Below are 21,854 nucleotides of genomic sequence, written 5' to 3'. Positions count from 1 at the left end.
GCGACGAAATTTTGAAAATTCGTCGCTAACATTAGCGACGAAATAATAATCGTCGCTAATCCCCAAAAATTCATCGCTAAAGTTAGCGACGAATTTTAAAATTTCGTCGCTAACATTAGCGACTAATTTGTTAGCGACGAATTGTCAAAATTTCGTCGCTAACACCTCGAAATAGGCAACCGGAGAATCTCGAAGGTTAGCGACGAAATGTGGTAATTTCGTCGCTAATCTGATCGTATGTTAGCGACGAAATTACAAGATTTCGTCGCTAATAGTAAACTTTCGGCTCTTTTTCGCTTATATCCTATAATACATACACATCACATCACAACAAACCCTAATACATACACATCACAAAATAACATTCAATAACATATTCACATACAACTAACACAAAGTTTAATACAAAGTTTATCACATAAGCTGATCATATTACAAAGTTTAACACAATGTTTAATACAAAGTTTATCACATCACAAAGTTTAACACAATCTTTAACACAAAGTTTATCACATCACAACAAAAACAAAGTTTCACAATACAAACACTACTCCATGAACTATGGTAAACAAGCTCCTCGATGAATGGAAGTTTGAAGCCTGCAATGGAATAATAAAATGTTAATTTGATTAACAAACTGGTAAGAATATCAAGATGCTGAAATAGTAAAAAGTATGGTAAGACAACCAAAGAACTAAAGTTAACAATTAACCAAACCATGCACCAATAGTATTTTAGTCTCAAGAGCTTTTACAATATTAACAAGGTTTTTTTATAGTCATAAGTGAAAATTTGCTGAAAATAGAACATTCACAGCTAACGGAAACATGGTACAAAATCAAATTCCCTTGTCACAGTTGATTGCAATTCCAACTGTAAATTTGCTTGTTATTATGCCCTATCAAATATGAACACCAGAAAAGAAAAATCAAATTCATAGTGATCATTATGAGAAAAGGAAGTCCATGGTACAAAAGTCATGTTAATCAGGGTTGTCTATATAATAAAATCAAATTCATAATGAAGAATATACGAGGAAGAACAATGAAAGATTTATAAGAAAGATGTCCAGAATGGCTATAGTGTCTTGGTTATATTGTGCTAGATAAGACTACAGTTAAGCTATAGAAATGTTGGAATTGAATGTCAACCTAACATGATGAAATGCAGAATCTAGAGACCATGTAATGACTGAAATGATTTTCAAGTTGACACCTACCACTGATCCTGCATAAAGAGGTGCAAATAAAGCATTGAAGAGACCATGCACATGTAAACTAAAGGTTAAGGAAGAAACAGAATGGTGAGCATAAGACAATGAATAAACATGGCATACTCATCCAGTAATTTGATGCACCAGGGATATTAAGGAAATCATGAAGAAAGCATGTGTTTGATGCTTCTGTGTACAAGACTAAGCTGGAATTTGATGAACAAAATTTTCAAACCAAGTTTCATATTATATCAACGGAAAGTAGACAAAAATTTGGATATGGTGTAATGGCAGACAATGCAGAAAGTGATCATGACATGTATACTCCCAAGCTTCACTCAGAATTTGGACCTGAAAAAAGCCAAAAGGCAGTCTCTATTACTTCCTTCTAACAAAATAAAACTAGCTATTCAGCTTCATGACATGTATATGCCACATTTATATCTAACACTTGAATTCCTTAAAAACCAGAGCTAAACTTTTCAGAAAGCAGTTGTACAAAAAACAATTTTCTTACTTGAGAAACTATGCTGTTGTGAGTGTGGACAACACCTTTAGGTTTGCCAGTTGTACCACTTGTATAAAGAATCAGAGCAGGATCATCTCCTGTGAAATAAGAGTCAAGTGAACATGGAGAATTCAGAGCAAGTCTCAGAAGCTATCTGCAACAGATGTTTGATGGTCCAAAAGAATATGAAAAAAAGCAACAACAATATGAAATCTATCCAATTGTCTGGATAGATTATATTAGATATTTTTAACAAAATATACCACACACACAGATTACTTCATCATGACGAAGACAAATAAAAGAAAAGGATGGACAGCATGACATTAATTACCTTTTAGCAAGCTTGAATCCTCAATTTTCCTGATCAAGTCAGCAACCAAATTAGCAGTCGTTTCCCCTGAATATTCATTCAAAATATCTCTTGATGGCATACTGCCAAGTGTTGGAAGTAGAGAAAGTTTAGCAGAGCATTTAGCAGCCACATTCTCCATGATTCCTTGATAGTCTTGAGTGCTCAATATCATTGATATGTCCTGAAAAAGAGAACAAGTTAAAACTCTTACAGTAGCATCAATATGCAAAAAGGTATACAAAGAAAAGGAGAGAAGTTGAGGGCGAGGGCAAGAGAGAAGAGAATGTGAGATTAACATGTAGTTCACCTACATGAGAAGAAATTAGTAGCACAGGCGGCGGCTCCGATTCCGTTGAAGAGGCGGCGAGGCACTCGTCGGGGAGGGCTTTAGCCCTCGCCTGGATCCGCCCCTGCCGGCGGACTCGGGCAGCGCAGGAGGCGGACAAGGAGTAGCACAGGCGGCAGACGAGGAGTAGCAGGCGGCGGAGGAGCAGTGGCGAGGTGGGCAGGCGTCGAAGATCACAGAGGAACAGCCACAGCGGAGGTCGTGGAGGAACAGGCGACCGCAGGAGAAAGGCAGGAAGAGGCGGGCGGGGCGCTATAGAAAAGGGGGCTCGAGAAAGGCGTAGAACGAAAAGCTAGGGCGGGAGCAGGGTTTAATCGAAGGTTAGCGACGATTTCTTCATTTTGTCGCTAAAAATTAGCAACGAGACTAACATTTCGTCGCCAAAACGTAGACTTAGCGACGAATTTATCCCTTTCGTCGCAAAAACGTGGAGACAGAGAGTTAATAGTTGGATTGTTAGCGATAAAATATCATTTTCGTTGCAAAAAATTATTAGCGACGAAAATATAAATTCGTCGCTAATATTTAGCGGGATAGTGGTTAGACTAATGTTAGCCACGATTTTTACAGTTTCGTCGCTAAATGTTAGCGACGAAAACATAAATTCATCGCTAATCTTTGACGGGATAGTGGTTATTCTAATGTTAGCCACGATTTTTACAGTTTTGTCGCTAACAGTTAGCGACGAAAACATAAATTCGTCGCTAATCCTTGGCGGGATAGTGGTTAGTCTAATGTTAGCCACAATTTTTACAGTTTCGTCGCTAAATGTTAGCGACGAAACTCAAATTATCGTCGCAAATAGTTTTTTTTGCGACGAGATGTTTTATTTTGTCGCAAATAATTTGATTTAGCGACGAAATATTTAATTTCGTCGCAAAGATTTATATTAGCGACGAAATTAAAAATCGTCGCTAATAATTCGTCGCTATTTTTATGATATCTTGTAGTGTTTGTATTGGTTCGAAAGCCTAGTTTCTTCACGAATTCTTCCAAGGTGGACTTGAGGATTCCCAAAGGCTACAGTAGAGACCTAGAGGAGAAATTGGTTTTGGTCTCTCGATGGGTTTAAGCTTCCCACGTTCTTTACCGAACACACAGCTCAAGTCCATCAATAATAACTCATTCCACTAGAGAGTTATTATTGCACTACCGCACCAATCCCATATTATAATATGGGCTCCTTCTTACTATCAGTACATTAATCTCCCTGTGTTTAAGATATCGTATGTCCGTCAATTAAATGAGTTACTGACAACTCGAATTTAATCAACTTCTAATCCAAGAGTAGTACCACTCAACCTTATTATCATGCGGACAAAGTCCACCTACAGGGTTTACATGATAATCCTTATGAGCTCATCAAGGGGACATCATCAACCTAGATTATAGGACACAGTTTCCTTCTATAATCAACAACACACCATGTACATAATACTACTTCCCAACTCATCGGGTCTTTTGATCTATCGTTCTAAATCTCACCCTTTGATGAATTAAAGAAGTACATATTAAGCACATGTGTTTGTCATTATATCGGGATTAAGAGCATGTACATATATAGTAACAGAGGTTTAGTTCGATTATATAGTCAGTATAAATCGAACAATCCTCAGATGGTCCTGTTCAATACACACTTAGTGTACTAGTGTAATTCTATAGTCAAGACAGACTAAGACCGAATTACACTACAACCACTCCAATGGTTTGTCCAATCCATCTTGGTTGTGAACACTGTTTATAACCTATAAGGAACTGATAACATGATCTTTTGTGTGTGACTCCGCACACCATGTTTATCTACAATATAAATTAAATGGACACTTACAAAATATTGACCAAATGTGATTCTTATTTCAGAATATTTATTTACACAGCTAGGATTCTGGTATACATCCCAACAAATCCATCAATGAACCTAGGGAATTTGAATTTCTAAAAAAATATTATGAAATGAAAGATGTGAGTGTGGAGAAGGTAGATATGATGTGCAATTTTGATTTTGATCCCTCTTCACGAAGTTATGAGTTCGTGCCAATTGACATAGACTGTGGTGCTGGTGTCAGAAGATCAACATCATTATAGTGTTATTCTTCTAAAATCAGCACCATAGTATTATGTTCTTCTCACACATGGTGGTGTTGATTTTTGAAGATCAGCATCACTGTGATAATGTTATTCGAAGAATATGACCACAATGTTATGAAAGTTTAAATTTTTTTTGATCAATAATAAGAATGCTTCGAAATGATAAATGAAGGTAAATCTGGACTCCGAGGCATTACATAAACCTATAGGACTTGGAATGAATTCAATCGGGGCTTACTAAGTCGATCAATGAGTTTTGATTAAAACCTATTGATAGATTAAAAAATTTAAATTAATGAAAAATTATCATGAAATGAAAGATGTGAGTGTAGAGAAGTAGTATGGTGTGTAAGCTTGATCTTGAGTCTCATAAATGAAGTTATGGTTCTGTGTCCATTGATACAGAACCAATATGATATTGAATTTAAATATCAACACCACTATGATGTTGGATTTTGAAAAATAATAATATAGTGCTGGAATTTATATTCTAGTACCACATTAGAAAGTCTAACACTACAGTGGTGCTGGAATTTATATTTCAGTACCACAATAGACAGTTCACAGTACAGTAGTACTACTACGGAATATAATGTTCAGTACCATTATATTTCGGGTTGAAAGTATTGTACATTAGATTTTGAAAGTCTAACACTAGTAATAAGTATAGATAAATTAAAAAAACACTAGTAATAAGTTGAAGAAATTTAAACCATAAATATATATATATATATATATATATATATATATATATATATATATATATATATATATATTTTTTTTTTTTTGTTTGCTCACGATATAATATCTTATATAAAAAAATTTATCATTAACAATAAGAGGATTATATTTATAACTTCAACTGATCTTTACAAAAATCACATATACATAGCAATAGACGACAAAAGAATTCTAAAATAATATTTTCTATATATATATATATTATTTGATATAAATAAATAAATAAATAAGAATTATATTTGATATGATAAAATCATGAAGGGAGTAAAAGAGGAAATATGGAATGAGCTTTTAGGATTTAATCTTCGATTAATATTTTTATTATGTTGAAGTTTCATCAGAATGGAATAAAAGAGGAAATATGAAATGAGCTGCTATGATATAACTTTTAGGATTTAATCTTTGATTAATATTTTTATTATGTTGAAATTTCACCAGAATGTACCATCTTTAATGGTTGAATTATAGTTAATGTGATTAACTGAGATTATCATTTTTTTTAATGGTTGAATTAGTTATGATAAAATAGAATTACTGAAATAGGTAAAGGTCGAATCTTGATGAAGTCAAGTCAATCTTCTCCTCCGTTGTAGTTAATTGTAGTTTTTCGATTTACCTCCTTACAGATAATTGTGGGGACAATCGTGTGAAACCGTTAGGGTGGTAGATTTTTTTTTTTTTTACTGTAGTGTAAAATAAGAAAAAGGTAACTTTTAGACGGCTCTAATATTTTATGACTCGCGATCTTTTGAGAATTCGTCAAGTTTAAACACATTTGATCAATTGCAGTACGTAGTTCCTTCTCCAATCGATCCTGTTTGTCAATCAGAGTCTCCGTTTTTTCCTTCACGTGCATCTCAAGACAAAGTAGCTGATAGCGACCTTGTTTGGCAGGCCTGCAACGCATCTTATACAATTATTCTTGGCCGTCACGATGGATTCATTCATTAAGTCGTTGCCGGCCGCTGCTGCAGCAGAGCAGAGCTGCTACTCTTTTGTAAATATCTGTGCGTGCCTGAACAAGAACAAGACTTGTTAAAGATAGGGACCTGCAGATAATGTGTCATTAAGGAGAGGAGATTTGCAGTAGAAAAGATTCAAAAGCATTATTTATTTATTTTTTTTAAAGAAATAGTTACGGACAAAACATTTGAATCCATTCACAATTTATATTGGCTCGGAATCAACTTGGAATCCAAGCTGACCTATACAGTGACAAATAACTAAAGCAAGCAATCAGGCCTCAACAAATGTAAGGTTCAAACACAAAAGGCCAAAATGAAACAACAAATAAGTCAACTGCTATAGATCTTTTGTGCCGTGGAAAATAAAATTCAAAATAAAATAAATATCTGCCAAATGGAATATCTAGAAATTAAAGATAATATCAATATCCTATTACTATAGCGAGAATGCGAGATCCCATCTGGAAGTTGATTTCGATCTAAAGGAGGAGGAAGAGGAGCAGAGAATTATGGGATCGGAGGAGGACCCGAGTCCGGCGGCTGCCCGCCTCTCGCCGTTCCGGTACAATTCGCCGCTGGCGCAGGTGGGCCTCATTGGCCTCGTGTGCTTCTGCTGCCCGGGGATGTTCAACGCGCTCTCCGGCATGGGAGGTGGCGGCCAGGTCGACCACACCGCCGCCAACAACGCCAACACTGCCCTTTACACCACCTTCGCCGTCTTCGGCATCCTCGGCGGCGGCATCTATAATCTCCTCGGCCCCCGCCTCACCCTCTTCGCCGGATGTTCTACTTACGTCCTCTACGCTGGCTCCTTCCTCTACTACAACCACTACCACCATCAGCTCTTTGCTATCATCGCCGGCGCTGTTCTCGGAGTTGGTGCCGGCCTCCTCTGGGCCGGCGAAGGCGCCATCATGACTTCCTACCCGCCAGCAGAGCGGAAGGGGACCTACATCTCCTTTTTCTGGACCGTCTTCAACATGGGCGGCGTCATTGGCGGCCTCATCCCCTTCGTTCTCAATTACCACCGCACCGATGCCGCCTCCGTCAACGACGCCACTTACATCGCCTTTATGTGCTTCATGGCCACCGGCGCCATCCTCTCCCTCGCCATCCTTCCCCCCTCCCGCGTCGTGCGCGACGACGGCACCCGCGCCTCCGACGTTGCCTACTCCAGAGTGCGCACCGAGTCGATCGAGATCCTTAAACTCTTCGCCGACTGGCGGATGCTGCTCATCGTGCCGGCGGCCTGGGCCAGCAACTTCTTCTACACTTACCAGTTCAACAACGTCAACGGCCTCCTCTTCACACTGCGTACCAAGGGGCTGAACAACGTCTTCTACTGGGGCGCGCAGATGATCGGCTCGATCTCGATTGGCTACTTGCTCGACTTCAGCTTCAAAAGCCGGCGGACCAGGGGATTCGTCGGCATCACTACCGTCGCCGTGCTCGGGACCGCCACCTGGGCCGGTGGGCTCGCTAACCAGCTACGGTACACCGATGGCGTATGGACTGACGTGCTAGACTTCAAGGATTCCGGCGCCAAGTTCGCCGGCCCCTTCGTCCTCTACTTCAGCTACGGCTTGCTGGACGCCATGTTCCAGACCTTGTGCTATTGGGTCATCGGCGCGTTGGCCGACGACTCCCAGACTCTTAGCAGGTACAGCTCACGCGAATCCTAAACTCAAACGTCGCCTGCCAAAGACTAGAATCAAAAGTGCGATTTTTAATGTTAATTCTTCCTTGACGACAGGTTTAGCGGATTCTACAAGGGGGTGCAGAGCGCCGGGGCGGCGGTGGCTTGGCAAGTCGACACGCGCAAGACTCCGCTCCTGTCCCAATTGATAGTGAACTGGTCCCTGACTACGGTCAGCTACCCACTGCTGGCTCTGTTGGTGCTGCTCGCTGTCAAAGACAAAGATGAGAGCGAGGATGGGGAGAGCAAGACCTCCAAGTCTTCAGCCACTCTGCCCGTGGAGGATGCTCCGGGGATGAAGAGATCAACGACGTAGGTGTCGTCGGTGGGTGTGAAATTGTGTAGTTGCTTTGCTGTTATAATATTATTTAAAGGAGTCCTAGTCCGGCCGTGTGGTGTACGTCTTTCAACGGCCATGTGAAGGTAAATGTCCCTTCTCTGTAACGTAGATAAAGTTACAAAGCAAAGCAATTTTGAACACATTCTAATATTGACTTTTATTATTTTGTTTTCTATTTTAAATATTTTTTATGTTTTTTTTTTACAAATTTGCGTAACAATTTTGAATCTATTTAACCATTCAATAAAAAAATGTCTTATAATTTTTACCCTTTTAAAAATAACTTTTTAAAAAGATTAGGTGACACGTCATCGATTGCCACCGGCCTTAACCTGCCCGACGAACCTCTGGTCCCGCAGACAGCTAAGAAAAGCGAACCCCCAAACTTCGATGGCAACGGGCGAGGGAGGAGGAAAGCAAAGAAAGGTACAGAACCTTCTTTTCCCTCGGTAACAAGGCTTTCGTCTTCCTTTCTTCGATCCATGGCGACTTCCCCCCTCGCCTCCGCTGTCCTCCTTCTCTTTCTCCTGCCCTCCGCCGCCCGATCGGAGGGCGTCGTCGCTGATCCTTGCGCCGCCAGATCGGACGGCGGGCCGGCCTCCTGCCCCATCGCCTGTTTCCGCCCCGATCCTGTCTGCGCCGACGACGGCACGACGTATTGGTGCGGCTGTCCGGAGGCGGCGTGCGCCGGCGCCCGCGTCGCCAAGCGTGGGCCGTGCCAGGTCGGCAACGGCGGAAGAGGCCTCGTGTCCGGGCAGGCCTTCCTCCTCCTCCACATTGTGTGGCTCATCGTCCTCGGATTCTCCGTCCTTTGCGGCTTCCTCTGACTTGGCGACTGGTAATCTCTGATTCTGATTTGGATTCCCTTTTCCTCGTGGAGCTTTTTGTTTCAATTTTTTCCTCGGCTGGAATTGCATTTGCTGTCTGTTTAAAGATTATCGACAGCCATTAGTTCATTCTTCTTCTAATCGTTATTCCGATCCTAATTCTGGCGGTTTTTTTCTGTAATTGCAATGTTAGATGAACACGAACATTCATATTGCATGTGTCCTGGAATTGGATTCACTGCTCCACTGTATAATACGTTCTTCTGCCATAGCATGGAACCCCTAAAAGGATGCAAAGATAGGGTTTCTACGCAAAGAATAACAATATCATAAAGCATAATAGATAAAGAGAGGGTAATGGTTTTCACACAAGTTCCACTTTAAGAGGAACTTCTCAGACTTTGTTATCAACTTTTAAGCTGGAACATTTGCATTAAAATCATTCCTAAACATATGAGGTTGTGTGCATTTGACTCTGAATTCGCGATTGTGGATCGAAATTTATTTACATCTACAATGAAGGACTATGTGCCTCAAGCAATTAATGAAAATTTTGCCAAAGCGCCATCAGACATTTAACTTGGGCATAATCCCAATGCACACTTTGGACAAGCTCCTTGTAAGGCAAGCTCCTTGTAAGTTAGAGTAATGAGCTCTTCATATTGTGAACGAATAATTTTGTTTTTGGACTTGTAGGCTTTATGACAATTCTATTTTTTTTTTTCATGTCCATAAAATTCATTTATAAAGCTTGATGAAGTGTTCAAAAAGGATGAACTTTTAGAGCTATCTGTAGCTTCTACATTGTTTACCTCAGTCTCGGTGACCAATTTCAACATGCTCTACATTGTTTACCTCAAATATGATTAACATATCATTCACAAAACCCATCATAAATTGGCCGAAGTATTCTGTGTTCAGATCATGTCTAGAAAAGACATCGCCAAAGATTCGTAACAACCACACCGAGTTTAATGCATAATGCGATCAACTCACAAATAATCACTATGAGATCAAAATTGTATGTAAAGAAAGAAAGGAAGGAAGGAAGGAAACACTAAAAAAGCATCTTGCTCCAATGGAACCATCTCCAATACTAAGAATCATCCCCAAAATTCAAATCATAGAAATCCAGAGAAGCCTCAAAGCACATTGTATTCCTCTCCATCCACGCAAGGTAAATGGTAGAAGTGATACACAATTTAACAAAAGTAATGAGGACTCTATGGAAGAATTCCTCATTTAGAGATCACTCCTTAACCTAACCTTACTCCAATGAAACAAAATCGACAAATCTTAGAACATTCAAATATAATGAACTATTATGAATGTCCTTTTAATATATAAATATAATAAATTACTATATTTGTAAGTAGGGTGTCAATTCAATTCAGATGATATCAAAATAATAAAAAAAAATCTTAATCCGAATTCAGACTTAAATCCGACGGACCATTAAAAAAGATTTTTTTTTTCTATACAATTTCCTCGTAATCTCTACTCGATGCGATTTTCCGCTGGGCGCGATGCCGATGCTTCTTGCTCGCCACCGAATCCGAGAACTTGTACAGAATCCTCGCCAGATTGAGCAGAACCAGAGCGGAGACCCCTCCGTGGGCCACCGCCGCAACGCCGCCGCCTCTCGCCATCAGCTGCAGCGAGTCCCTGGCAACCAAGCCCCACCCGACGCCCTCCACCGCCCTCCTCATCCCCCCTCTCCACCTCCCCTCCCCCATCACCCTGCACACCATCCTCGCGCAGACCGCACCCACCACCGCCACCGTCGTCCTCGACCACCCCCTGTGCCCGCCGCCGGTGGCCGCCAGGGCGGCCTTCCGGCAGACGCACGACGCGCACGCGCCGGAAGGCGTCGACCCCGCCGCCGCCTCCAGCCCCGTGTAGTAAGGAAAGATGACGGAGTTCAAGTGCACGCTCGCGTGCAGGATCCCTGACACGGTGGTGGCCTCCAGGACCCCGTACTTGGCCTCGTTCTCCGACCGGTTCCGGAACGCCAGCGCCGACACGTAGACGACGTGGAGGAGCGCCGGCGCTAGGCGCGAGAAGGGGTAGATGGTGTTGATGCTGTGGCCGTTGGCGAGGATGAGGACCACCAGAGGAAGCCCGACGGGGCCCGACGGCAGCAGATGCCTCCTTCTCAGTCTCAGTCTTCCCACGTTGAGCTCCGCCGCCTCCGAGCTGGCCGCGAAGTCCAGGAGAGTGAAGGCGACGGCGGAGAGGAAGGACGCCAAGGCGAAGAAGAGCACGAGAAGGTCGACGGAGGGAGGGTAGTCGCCGCCGTCGTAGAAGCTGGCGCAGAAGTAGTGAAAAGGGCAGTGGAGGGGATCGGTGGTTTCTTCCAGCTGCCACCGGATGCATTTGGTGAACGGCTGATTAAGCTCCCAGCTCGCCTTCATCTAACAACTTCTCTTGTGACGATCGATCTTGATGATCCAAAGCAACTGACTCGATGATTTTGTTCTTGTTGCTGCTGTTTTAATCTTGTCTCTCCTTTTATTTGGTTGAAATGGAGATCGTTGTAATGTGGTCTTAGCTCTTAGGAAGCCATTTGGAGAAGTTGCACTTGCACATTATTTTAATTTAAGGCCTATAAAACTCTATTTTACACAGTCTGATCTTTAAATTAATTTAGTTGCAGCGGGACAGTTCACTCGAAACTATTATTAAAAAAATAAATGTTCAAGGGTCAAAGTGAGAAACTTTAAAATTATAGAAGAACCAAAAACAATGGAAAGTAGAAGATTTTGCTGTCAACTGTACGGTATAATGCTGGGTAGAAGGATTGAGTTTTTATTTTTTTATTTAAGTATTTAATTTTTAGTATCTGATTAATTTTAAAAATGATTGTTTTGATCTTATAAATTTTTTTTATTGATTGTCAAAATAAATCAGAAATAATATACTTTAAATATAAATTTTTATTGATCTGACCGATAATTCAACGTTATATATTTTTTAAACTTGTTAGATGAAATTTAAAATTTTAATGTTAAAAGAATTCATTCTACTTTTTACCATCAAACAAACGATTGCCTCAGAAATAAAATTGAGCTTTCTAAAAGTGCAGAGGTGGAGAATGGAGAGAGAGAGGAGAGGATTCATGTCATGGTGGGGAAGGAGTGGAGGGGAGGGATATTGCAGGGTTTGGTTGCGGTCCATCACGCGACGATGCTGACTTTTGCTTGCGTTTTGAGTACGTCATCGTCCAAAATCAATAAACGCTTCGAGGAAAATAAAAAAGATTAATATTTTTAAGTGCAAGGCAACATTTTGTCGTGCAAATGGCAAAATATCTTAAGTTTAACTAAATCTTAAAGTTAGTAATGTTAGAGTAAAAAATATAATAGAAATAAAAAAAATAAATACAAAAGATCAATTTAACAAAAGTTTTTTTTGTTATATATTGAAATAATTAAAAGGGGCTTAGTTAAAAATTTTAAAATTTATTGGACCTTTATGTAAAAATGTGAATAAAGGTTAATGTGACTTTTTAGTTAAAACATTTTGTCGTGCAAGGCCGCAATCCTTGCTTCTTTGTCGTCGTCGTCGCCGCCGCCGTTGCCGTCTTTACTCCCTGTCGTCATCGTGGCTGTCGTCGTCGTCCTTGCTCCATGTCGTCATCGTCGTCGTCGTCGTTGTCATCGTCGTCCTTGCTCCCTGTCATCGTCGTCGCCACCGCCGTTGTCCTTGCTCCTTGTCATCATCATTGTCACCGCTGCACATCATCGCAACACTGCCAACAGTCCAAGCGTGAGTGGATATTTAATTGAGGTGGAATTTTCTTGCTTGATCTCTTTCAATCTCCTTTTGTACATGAATAAACAATTTAATTAGATTCCCTTTATCTTGATCGTTCTATAGATTCAGAACTCAATCAATCAATCTAAATTTCCTTAGCTCTTCGCGTTGCTACTTTCTTTCATTATAGGATGTGTTATTTTCTTTCATATTATAGGATGCAAATCAATTACATGTAGCCTATAAACTATTATTGATTTTATTCGGATTTCAACCTATGAAAATATCATTCTTGTTTGGTCTAAGATGTTATTTCACATGTGACTTCCTATTATAAATCAACTTAAGTTTTTTTTCATGATAATAAATATCAATAATTTCATTCCGTTAGAAGATAATAATATGTTGTATGTTTCTATATATATACCCTTATGGTTTGATTTCATCATTCATATTTGCTTGTCTTTTTCATATACGATCTATTGTTGGTTGTCCAAAAGTTTGATCGTGAAACTTACAAAAAGAAAAGAAATAACCTGAATTATTACGAGGAAATAAAGAGTAGATGAATATCAGAAATGAATTTTATTCATTAAATTCTTATAACTGAAGCAAGCTATATAATCATACGAGAGAGCTTCGGCTCAATGCTCGTAAGGAGATATATATTTTCAACCAAGTTAATAAAGAATGAAGTAATTCTCTATACATATAGAGCGCTTTGCTCTGCAGCTTGAAAGGAATCTTTGAGTCTTTCTGCGCGTGCATAAATTTCGATCAAATTGAGATAAAATTTTCTCACGGGGTGGATTGCAGGTTGTTCATCCTATTTTGTTATGTGAGATATTTTTCGGGTGGACTGTGGGTTGTTCACTCTATGTATGTATTTGTATATATGCATTCACATAATGTATTTCGTATTGAGTGGATTGCGGGTCGTCACTCCTTGCATATACGATACATCTCGTTTGAGTGAATTGCGAGTCATTCACCCGAGCTATGTATGTATAGACGCATACTTACGATGCAATTTCGTTATGAGTAGATTGCAGGTCATTCACTCGATTATATGATGCATCTTTTTCAAGTGGATTGCAGGTCGCTCACTTTGATATTGTTTCATTTATACATGATATGTTTATATTAAGTGGAATGTAGATCGTTCCCCTTTTTCTAAATGACACATTCTAAATGAGTAGATTGTATGTTGTTTATCCACTAAAGAAATCATATTGAGGGTTAAATAAAATAAGACAATAATATGGGAACTGAGGATATTAATTAAAAAGAAAATAAAAGACGAATGACATGAAAAAGATAAATGAGAATTGATGGTGTTGCCCTCTTTAATAATATGTTCATATACGTCTTTTGTATTTCTATTTTGCACTTTGTGCTCATTTTCCATTTTCTTTTGACATCCAGATTCACAGACTTACGCGATTTTCAAGATTTGGTCAATAAAGTTGGACGATTGTTCAAAGATACTCAACAATAGTTATGGAGACAGTTTCTACAGAGTACATTAAGTTTCCTTTATTTGCATAGTTGACTACTTATATATTTTATTATTTCAGCATTGTTCATTTCATTATCTACACGAGGTCAGTTATCAATCATATCATGGTATGATTGAGTCAGATTTTAGGGTCGAACATTGTCTATATCATTAAATAAAGTATTCATATTTATGTTTGTATAACTTGTATACCTTTGTTGGGTATTATTTATGAATTTTAATGCAGAAATGAATATTATCTGAGCAAGGAGGCTAACTATATAGGGATGGAGGTCCGGACCGTGACATTTTTAGTTACTCCAGAATCTAAATCTATTGACGCATTAGATTAGATGAGTCATTTATTTTAAATTCAATAACTACTACAATTGATAAAATAAAATATTTTATTTTCATCAAAATTATATATAAAAGAATATTATTATATCAAAATATTCTTTATTAACTTATCAAAATTATTAAAACTTCATTCAAATTATTTTAAATTTTTTATAATAACTTCTTAATAGTTATTATAATGCTATAACAATTAATACAATAATATTATAACAACTATGTAAGTAACTGCTACAACTATTATAATAATTAATATAGTATTATAGCAACTATTAAGTAACTACTCTAAAAATTTTAAAATCATTTTGACAAAATTAAAATTTTTTGATAGAAATTAGTAATTTTGACGAAGTTGGTGTAGGACTGATCCACGTGAGAGGAGGGAGGGTGAATCACGTGTCTTTTAAAAATTCTTTTGTATTATTAAATCAGAGTTAAAAGAAACGTGCTTTGAAAAGCTTGCGTAGCGGAAAGAGAATAAGAAGCGATAAAAGAAAATAAGTACGAAAGATATAAGTAATTTTTTACTTCGTTCGGAGCCGTCGACGACTCCTACTCGAAGACCCAAGTCCCTTGGACCTTCCTGTGGGCAATCCACTAAAATCTCTCTACCAGAAAAAACTCTGGTAGAGTAGGCAAATACAATAAGAAAAAGTGTGACAACCCCACATTTTTAACTTTTAAATAAGTGTAAAAAATAAATATTAAAAAAAACTTTTTCGTTACCCAACAATAGAAAATTCTGGACGAGCTCGGATGTTGGAGGTGATCTTCCGGCAGAAGTTGGACGTGGTCATGTCAAAGCTCGGGCTTCCGCAGAAGAATGACGTTGGTCGAAGTTGTGTAATTCATGCACTGACCACAACTTTGTATAGGCACTATCAAGTTTATCTAGATCTGCAAATATTTAAAAAAACACAAAACTTAATCCACACCTAACAGTTTATCTTATCTAGGATCAAAGAATAATTCAAATAATATATATATATATATATATATATATAATTTTTATAAAAAATTTTATCCTCCTTAAATAATTATTATAGGAATAATTTTATCATTTAATAAAATTTCAAATTAGAAAAATAAATAATAATAAAGATTAATTTTTCCAGAGTTCACATGCAAAATTAATTTTGTCCATATACCAAATAAACTCTATAAAATAGATTTAGTATAATAATAAAATATACTAAAATACAGACTATTTAAAATTAATTAGATCCTGTCAATCCAGACTATATAGGATCTAACCAGACCTCAACTTAGATCACCCAAGTGGATCTAAGTTGGACCGCGCCTAAAATTTCAAAATGGAGCTTGTCCTCACTGGTTCGCTCCTCCAGTAACTTACCTTACTTACCTTAGCGCAGATTTACTAGACTTCTCTCTAACCCATCGAGTCTTTTGCTAAGGCTCAACCACTATGGTCTTCCTGTCAAGTCTTCACCAACTTGGTCTTCAACCAGTTGTCAAGCCCCCGCGGACCCAACTGGACTTCCTGTCAGAACTCAACCATCCTGGACTTCAGCCTGGTGTCTGGTTCTAAATATTTCAACCCTGCACACTTAATAAGAAGGTTAAACTCATAACAAACCTAACTTTAATCTATTTGTCATTCATCAAAACTTGAGTTATATGTTATAGTAATTCCCCAAAAGGCCTCATGCCAATGGAAAAGATACTTTCCATCCTTTTAATCCCATGATCTTTTCCATGTACTTTAGATGTATATATATATATATATATATATATAACCCAACAGTAGTAACTAATCATACTTACTATAACAATACTGAAAGTAAAAGTATACTCTTGAGATAAAAAAATATGATAGAAGCGTTCATTTCATGATTGGTATACAATTCATTAAAATATGAGATGGTTTTTAATTTTTCACATATATATATATACATATATGTTGTTTGCAGCGTCCGTGACAGAAGTGTCTAGACACTCAAATTACTTTCGGTCGTCCAAACTAAGAACAATGTTATATTATTATTATTTTTTATTTACGGTTAAGTCATTTAAAATTTTACTTTTAGGATTTATGAATTGAGTTATAGTATTAAGCACACAAAAAAATTTAGACATTCACAAGGTATATTAGGTTATTATCTCAGACTCCTTACCTCGCACACCTTTTGAGCAACTATTTTTTTTATTTAAAAATTTTTTATGTTTAATATTAGTTATAACCGAACTCTTAAAATTCTAGTAAAATTTTAAATAGTTTAATCATAAATAAAATAATAATAATAATAATAAAATAATACTATTCCTAATCTAGGTGCCCGTAAATGATACGGCACCCGATTGCTTCTATCGTGAACGCTGCATGCACAGGCAGACACGCATATATATGAGGAGGCAATCTACTTCCTCAAAGCTAGATTCGGTGCTATAGGAGTTGGGTGCTGTAGGAGCGGCAACCGTGTGCACGAACCCTTCTAGGTATATAATGGAGGTTTGGAAAATTTGTCTATCGTGCACTCTACTCTTATAGTGCCACTTATGCTTATGCTAGCCACTCCCTTGAAAAGGCCTAGCCAGCACCATGAGACCATTATTGGACCAAATGACGTTGCCACTCAATTTTAGATATGAGAATTTGATAATGCCTAATATAGAATAGTAAAATATCTGTAGTCCTTTTGTACGTGTCATTCATAACTTCAAAAAACAAGGGCAAAGGGTTCACACATGCAAACTAAACTTTGTAGCTGCTATGCTATCACATTGATACAAAACGATTTGCTCATTTACATTAGAGTACAAAGATTTGTCAAGATATAAACAAAATCTCTATACACTTTTGATCTCATCTAATGCTATCTTCTACTTATTCATTTATATTTTATTTTTTCTGCCATCACAATTACATACACAAATTAAGTGTAGCTTACTTTGAAGTATGAAACGTCTACAATGAGGCAACAATTCCTACTTCCTCCATTAAGAGTTAGCAAACTGGTTGACCACAAGGAATCTTTACAGGCGAGAACACAACTGTCAGGGGCGCATGATCAGAAAGAGAATAATTTTCTGGCCACATCCCTCGCTCAACTTCTGGCGGGAAGAGAATTGCATCCTTAACATTAAATCCAAAGGTCTGTTGTTGTATCATCTGAGTCTCTTTAGTTTCTAATATTGTTTCTTCCTCAGCTTTCTCAAAGCATTTGGGATTCCAGATTTGTTGCTGCAAATGCATCATAAATTATGTAAGATATGATGAAGATCCATGGTCAAAGTGTTTGGTTAAATGTGTCGAATGTCTGATACCTGAAACTCTTCAAAATCTATGATACCATTTCCATCAGTGTCAGCTTGAGCCCATAAACCTTTTGTATCTTCCGGACTTAGACCATGAGGATGACTAGACAAACCAAGCTGCATCGATTTGAAGTATAAGTGAGAAATTATTCGAAAGAAATCTAAGCTCCCAACAAGATGTTGGTTATGTACCTGATGGAGTGCCTGACAGAAACTTGAGTAGGTTATGTAATCAAAAGGATTGTCCATTTTGAGGAATGCAAAAGCATTATCTTCTGTAAGAGAAGCTGCTCGTAGGCGAGACTGAAAAAGAGAATTTTAGTCATATCTTTTCATAAGAAAAAGAAAACAAATTCCATTTTGGCTCATAATTTGTTGTGTTTTTAAATGCCCCTAAATTTGTTTAATAACCATTTTACCCATATAGTTTTGATTTATTACGAAAGTAACAATTGCCCCACTAAAGTTTGACTTATTTAAGTTTTTGAATTACTAAATTCTGAGAGACTTAACTTATAAATCATCTTAGTAAAATATTAACAATGTTGAATTTATAAGGCGAACTAGCCACTAACCTGTCCTAGAACTGAGAGACTATGCTACATAATAGTTGTAACTTAATCGAAACTATAAGGGTAAGACAACGATTTAAAAACTCTAGTAGTGTTTCAGAAAAGGCAGCAACTATGGAGGGGACAAATGAAACTGCTTGTGAAAAGAAGCGAAATGCTAACACACTATAGGAAATTTATTAATTAAAACATAAAGTTTGTGCCTGCAACAAAAACTAAAAAAAAGATCCTTTACCTTAATAAGGCAAAATACAGCTTCATTCCAGCTAGTTCTCAATGGTTTTCTGAATTTGTTAGGATTTAGAAGCCATATGAAGTCAACTCCGCAGACATTCCCACGGTGATTGCGATGGCTGACCCACTGCATGAGATTTGAGGAAAGGACATCAACAAAATATTATGACATCCATTATTGACAAAATTACAAGAGGGCAAGTTGAGTTTCTTTTATTATTAGCAGGCACTTCATGCTTTTTAATTATCCAAAAAGGCACTTCATGTCTAAAGGAAATACCCCAAATATACCCCTCTCTAATCTGCCTCCTCTCTGCTCTTTACTGATGTGCAGAGCTTAGAGAGGAGGCTATTTGGAATGTCGATAAATCATTAAGGCCCACCATCTGAAACATCTCAACGAGCACCGTTATCACTGAAACATCTCTCAACGATGCAACTTCCCTGTTTTCCTTAGGCCAGAAGTAGTGTGCAACATCAAGGGATAGAAATGAGTGTGCAATTAGTCGATCTCCAATGTTGAGCGACGAATGTGAACTTTGTTATGCCTGACGCCTTCCTTGTGGCCTCCCAAATGGCAATTGTCAAAGACTAATGGTTGCCACGTGTGGGGATCAAACACCTCCTAGATGTACTACTCGCTCCACTACAATGAGAGGTTGTTGAGGATTATTTGCATTCAAACCCATTTGGATATGTACTTGCCATTCAGTATATGTTGTCGGCCTGCTAGTTCTTGGCCTTCATTGGCATGAGGTTAGGACCCTAAGGATGTCGAGCTTAAACACCCTAATGCTATACTCTGGCCAAAGCACCATGGGTGTCGACTAGAAGTAGAGATGGATCTTGCTAGAGAGTTTGTGTTGCTTCTTCTTGCTCTCACTAGCGACCTCTTTGTTGTAGGCCATCGGCTTTGGAAGAATAAACCATCAAGACTTCACAACATTGTGATGATACTCCATCCGCTTATTCATCGCAGACATTGACAACACCAACAAGCCAAGCAACTCGTCCTAGTTTGTAGCCACTCAATCCTCTACTATCGGCACGAGTGACAAGTTGAGTAGCTTCCACGAATTGAAGCTTGTTGTCCCAAAGAAGATTGATTGTGCCAGTAACACTACGAGCACAACTATAGGATGCCTTTTGGATAATTACAAAGTATGGAGCACTGGCTAGGAATAGAAGAAACCTAAGGATGCCCTTTGGGAATTTTCCCTTGATAATTTAGCCATCAAACTTTAACACAGTAACAGAATCCTAAATAAAGATTAGGACCTTATGAGCATCAACATCACTGTACCGATGAACTGTGTCATATGATGACAAAAATCCTTGAGACCTAAGAAACTTATAAACATGGCCCCGTTTGCTTCCATTCCAATCTCTGTAGAACACAGTGGAAATTGAGACACCAATTTTTTCTACAAACAATGGTGAATGTGTGCATATTATAGTACTTACCCACAGAGTATGATGGGCATGGAATCAAGATTGTGCTCTTTTTGATATGTTTCTATGTACTGGAGAATCTTGTACACCTTCCATTGGCAATCCCAGAAAGAAAGTTATTAGGCCATAGGTGAAGACAAATTGTTGGAAAAACTAGTGCAAAGAAAGATAAATCTACCTGTTGCAAACGAACTATACACAAGCTAAAATCATGAGGAAATAGCAAATGAGTATTCACAATCAGAATTTGTTGCCGGACGCTGCATGCTTGACCTTGCCATAAAGCAACAGCCGATTCCACACGTAAGAGCTGAGCAACACGATCTCCAAAGTCATTAAACAACAATTCTCTATAGTTTATGACCCTAAAATAGTCCTGGCGCATAGCAGTAAGGAGACCTGAACACAGATTGAAACTTCTATTGTAATAACGTTTAATGTAGGTATTAGACTATAACAGAAGCATTTTGACATGATCGAGCAAGAAACCCTAAATCTCCAGTACCGCTAAATCTTTGCAAGCATAACATGAACTCGTTATGCCCCTTTTAGATGACAAAAATCATAGAGAATGAAGCAGTTCTCTCTAAAACCAATCAATACGTCAACGAAAGGAAGCAGAATTGAACAATCTATTTTGCGATGAAGATCCTACGTACCATCGCCGCGATTGTTCGTTCGAGCGAGCTTGAAGCTTATGTAACCAGCATCGCCCAGTCTCTTCTCGTACATTTGAACGAGCTCTTCATTCCCCAACCAAACCTCCTAAATCAATCCACGCCTTAAAAAGAATTTTAGATCCCAAAGATCCCTCATCCAAACTCCAATATTCCAATACAAAACTTTAAGATCGTACCTGGAGGCAGATTATAGAGGAACGATCGACCAAGAGCTGGTCGATGATCTTCTCATTCCGGTTCAACCAATACGCCTTGTACTGGCTCTCCCTGCAACTCTGGTCCTGCCAGCGTCACCCCATCATAAGAAACCGAAGAGCAAATCAAAGAGACAAGGTAAAAGAAAAGCCCCAAATCAACGAACATGGATCGGCTACTCACCTCCTGGCTGAGTCGCTTGTAGATCGGCGCAAGGATGTTGAAGGTGGTGCAGGAGACGCAACGTTCGGAGGCTGCCACCGAACCGCACCCCACTCGCAACCCCTTCTTCTTACTCTTTCGCAACCTCCTCTTCTCCTGTTCCTTTCGCCCGTCCATGCCGTGCTTTCTATTTCTACCTATCCCCGGTTCTCGATCCAACGACAACAACCAGCAATGCGGCAAACGATCGAGCAAGCAACCAATTCAAGAACGAATTCGGAAGGGCGGTCGAATTCTTCGTACAGCCTGCGAACTGGAACATGCGGTGCCAGCTTTCGCCCTGACGACGTCGATGAATCGACAGATCGGATCGGAAGAACCGCGGAGAAGTGGGGGGTATTTATACAAAATTACAGCGTGACGAACGAGGCGGGCCCCCGCGAGCCGAGCGGCCGTCGGTGCTCTATCGAAACGTTGGAATTCAACACTGCGGTGGACGGATGACGTCATCGTCGGTGCACGCCCGATGAAACTTTTGTTTTGGTTTTTTTGACCTCCGTTGATTTCCGTCGATGTGGCGGTGCCCAATCGAC

The 21,854-nt window shown here is 38.8% G+C and overlaps 4 protein-coding genes across 4 annotated transcripts; 2 read left to right on the top strand and 2 right to left on the bottom strand.

Annotated features, from left to right (window-relative positions):
- The first annotated feature begins 6,725 nt into the window (after positions 1-6,725).
- Positions 6,726-8,351, top strand: LOC141833812 (UNC93-like protein 1). Its single transcript, XM_074721309.1, has 2 exons — positions 6,726-7,876; positions 7,970-8,351. Exons 1-2 carry the CDS (start codon positions 6,726-6,728, stop codon positions 8,226-8,228), a joined length of 1,410 nt encoding a protein of 469 aa, XP_074577410.1. The 3' UTR covers positions 8,229-8,351.
- Positions 8,352-8,667: 316 nt separating this feature from the next.
- LOC141834196 (uncharacterized) lies at positions 8,668-9,208 on the top strand. The gene has a single exon (XM_074721649.1). The coding sequence runs from the start codon at positions 8,735-8,737 to the stop codon at positions 9,077-9,079; it is 345 nt and encodes a 114-aa protein (XP_074577750.1). The 5' UTR covers positions 8,668-8,734; the 3' UTR covers positions 9,080-9,208.
- Positions 9,209-10,554: 1,346 nt separating this feature from the next.
- LOC141834044 (uncharacterized) lies at positions 10,555-11,576 on the bottom strand. The gene has a single exon (XM_074721501.1). The coding sequence runs from the start codon at positions 11,491-11,493 to the stop codon at positions 10,555-10,557; it is 939 nt and encodes a 312-aa protein (XP_074577602.1). The 5' UTR covers positions 11,494-11,576.
- Positions 11,577-17,409: 5,833 nt separating this feature from the next.
- On the bottom strand, positions 17,410-21,610 carry LOC141833068 (putative calcium-binding protein At1g02270). The gene is made up of 10 exons (XM_074720465.1): positions 21,283-21,610; positions 21,081-21,185; positions 20,884-20,989; positions 20,403-20,623; positions 20,237-20,313; positions 20,051-20,159; positions 18,774-18,899; positions 18,159-18,269; positions 17,976-18,083; positions 17,410-17,892 (listed from the first exon to the last, which is right to left on the bottom strand). Exons 1-10 carry the CDS (start codon positions 21,436-21,438, stop codon positions 17,656-17,658), a joined length of 1,356 nt encoding a protein of 451 aa, XP_074576566.1. The 5' UTR covers positions 21,439-21,610; the 3' UTR covers positions 17,410-17,655.
- Positions 21,611-21,854: the final 244 nt, after the last annotated feature.

Source organism: Curcuma longa, chromosome 8 (genome assembly GCF_044706935.1).
Source record: "Curcuma longa cultivar G26 ecotype Majalengka, Jawa Barat chromosome 8, ITB_CL_G26_1.1, whole genome shotgun sequence".
NCBI classification, from domain to species: Eukaryota; Viridiplantae; Streptophyta; class Magnoliopsida; order Zingiberales; family Zingiberaceae; genus Curcuma; species Curcuma longa.
Note: the sequence above shows the minus strand (reverse complement) of the source record. Positions and strands in the feature narration are given on the sequence as shown.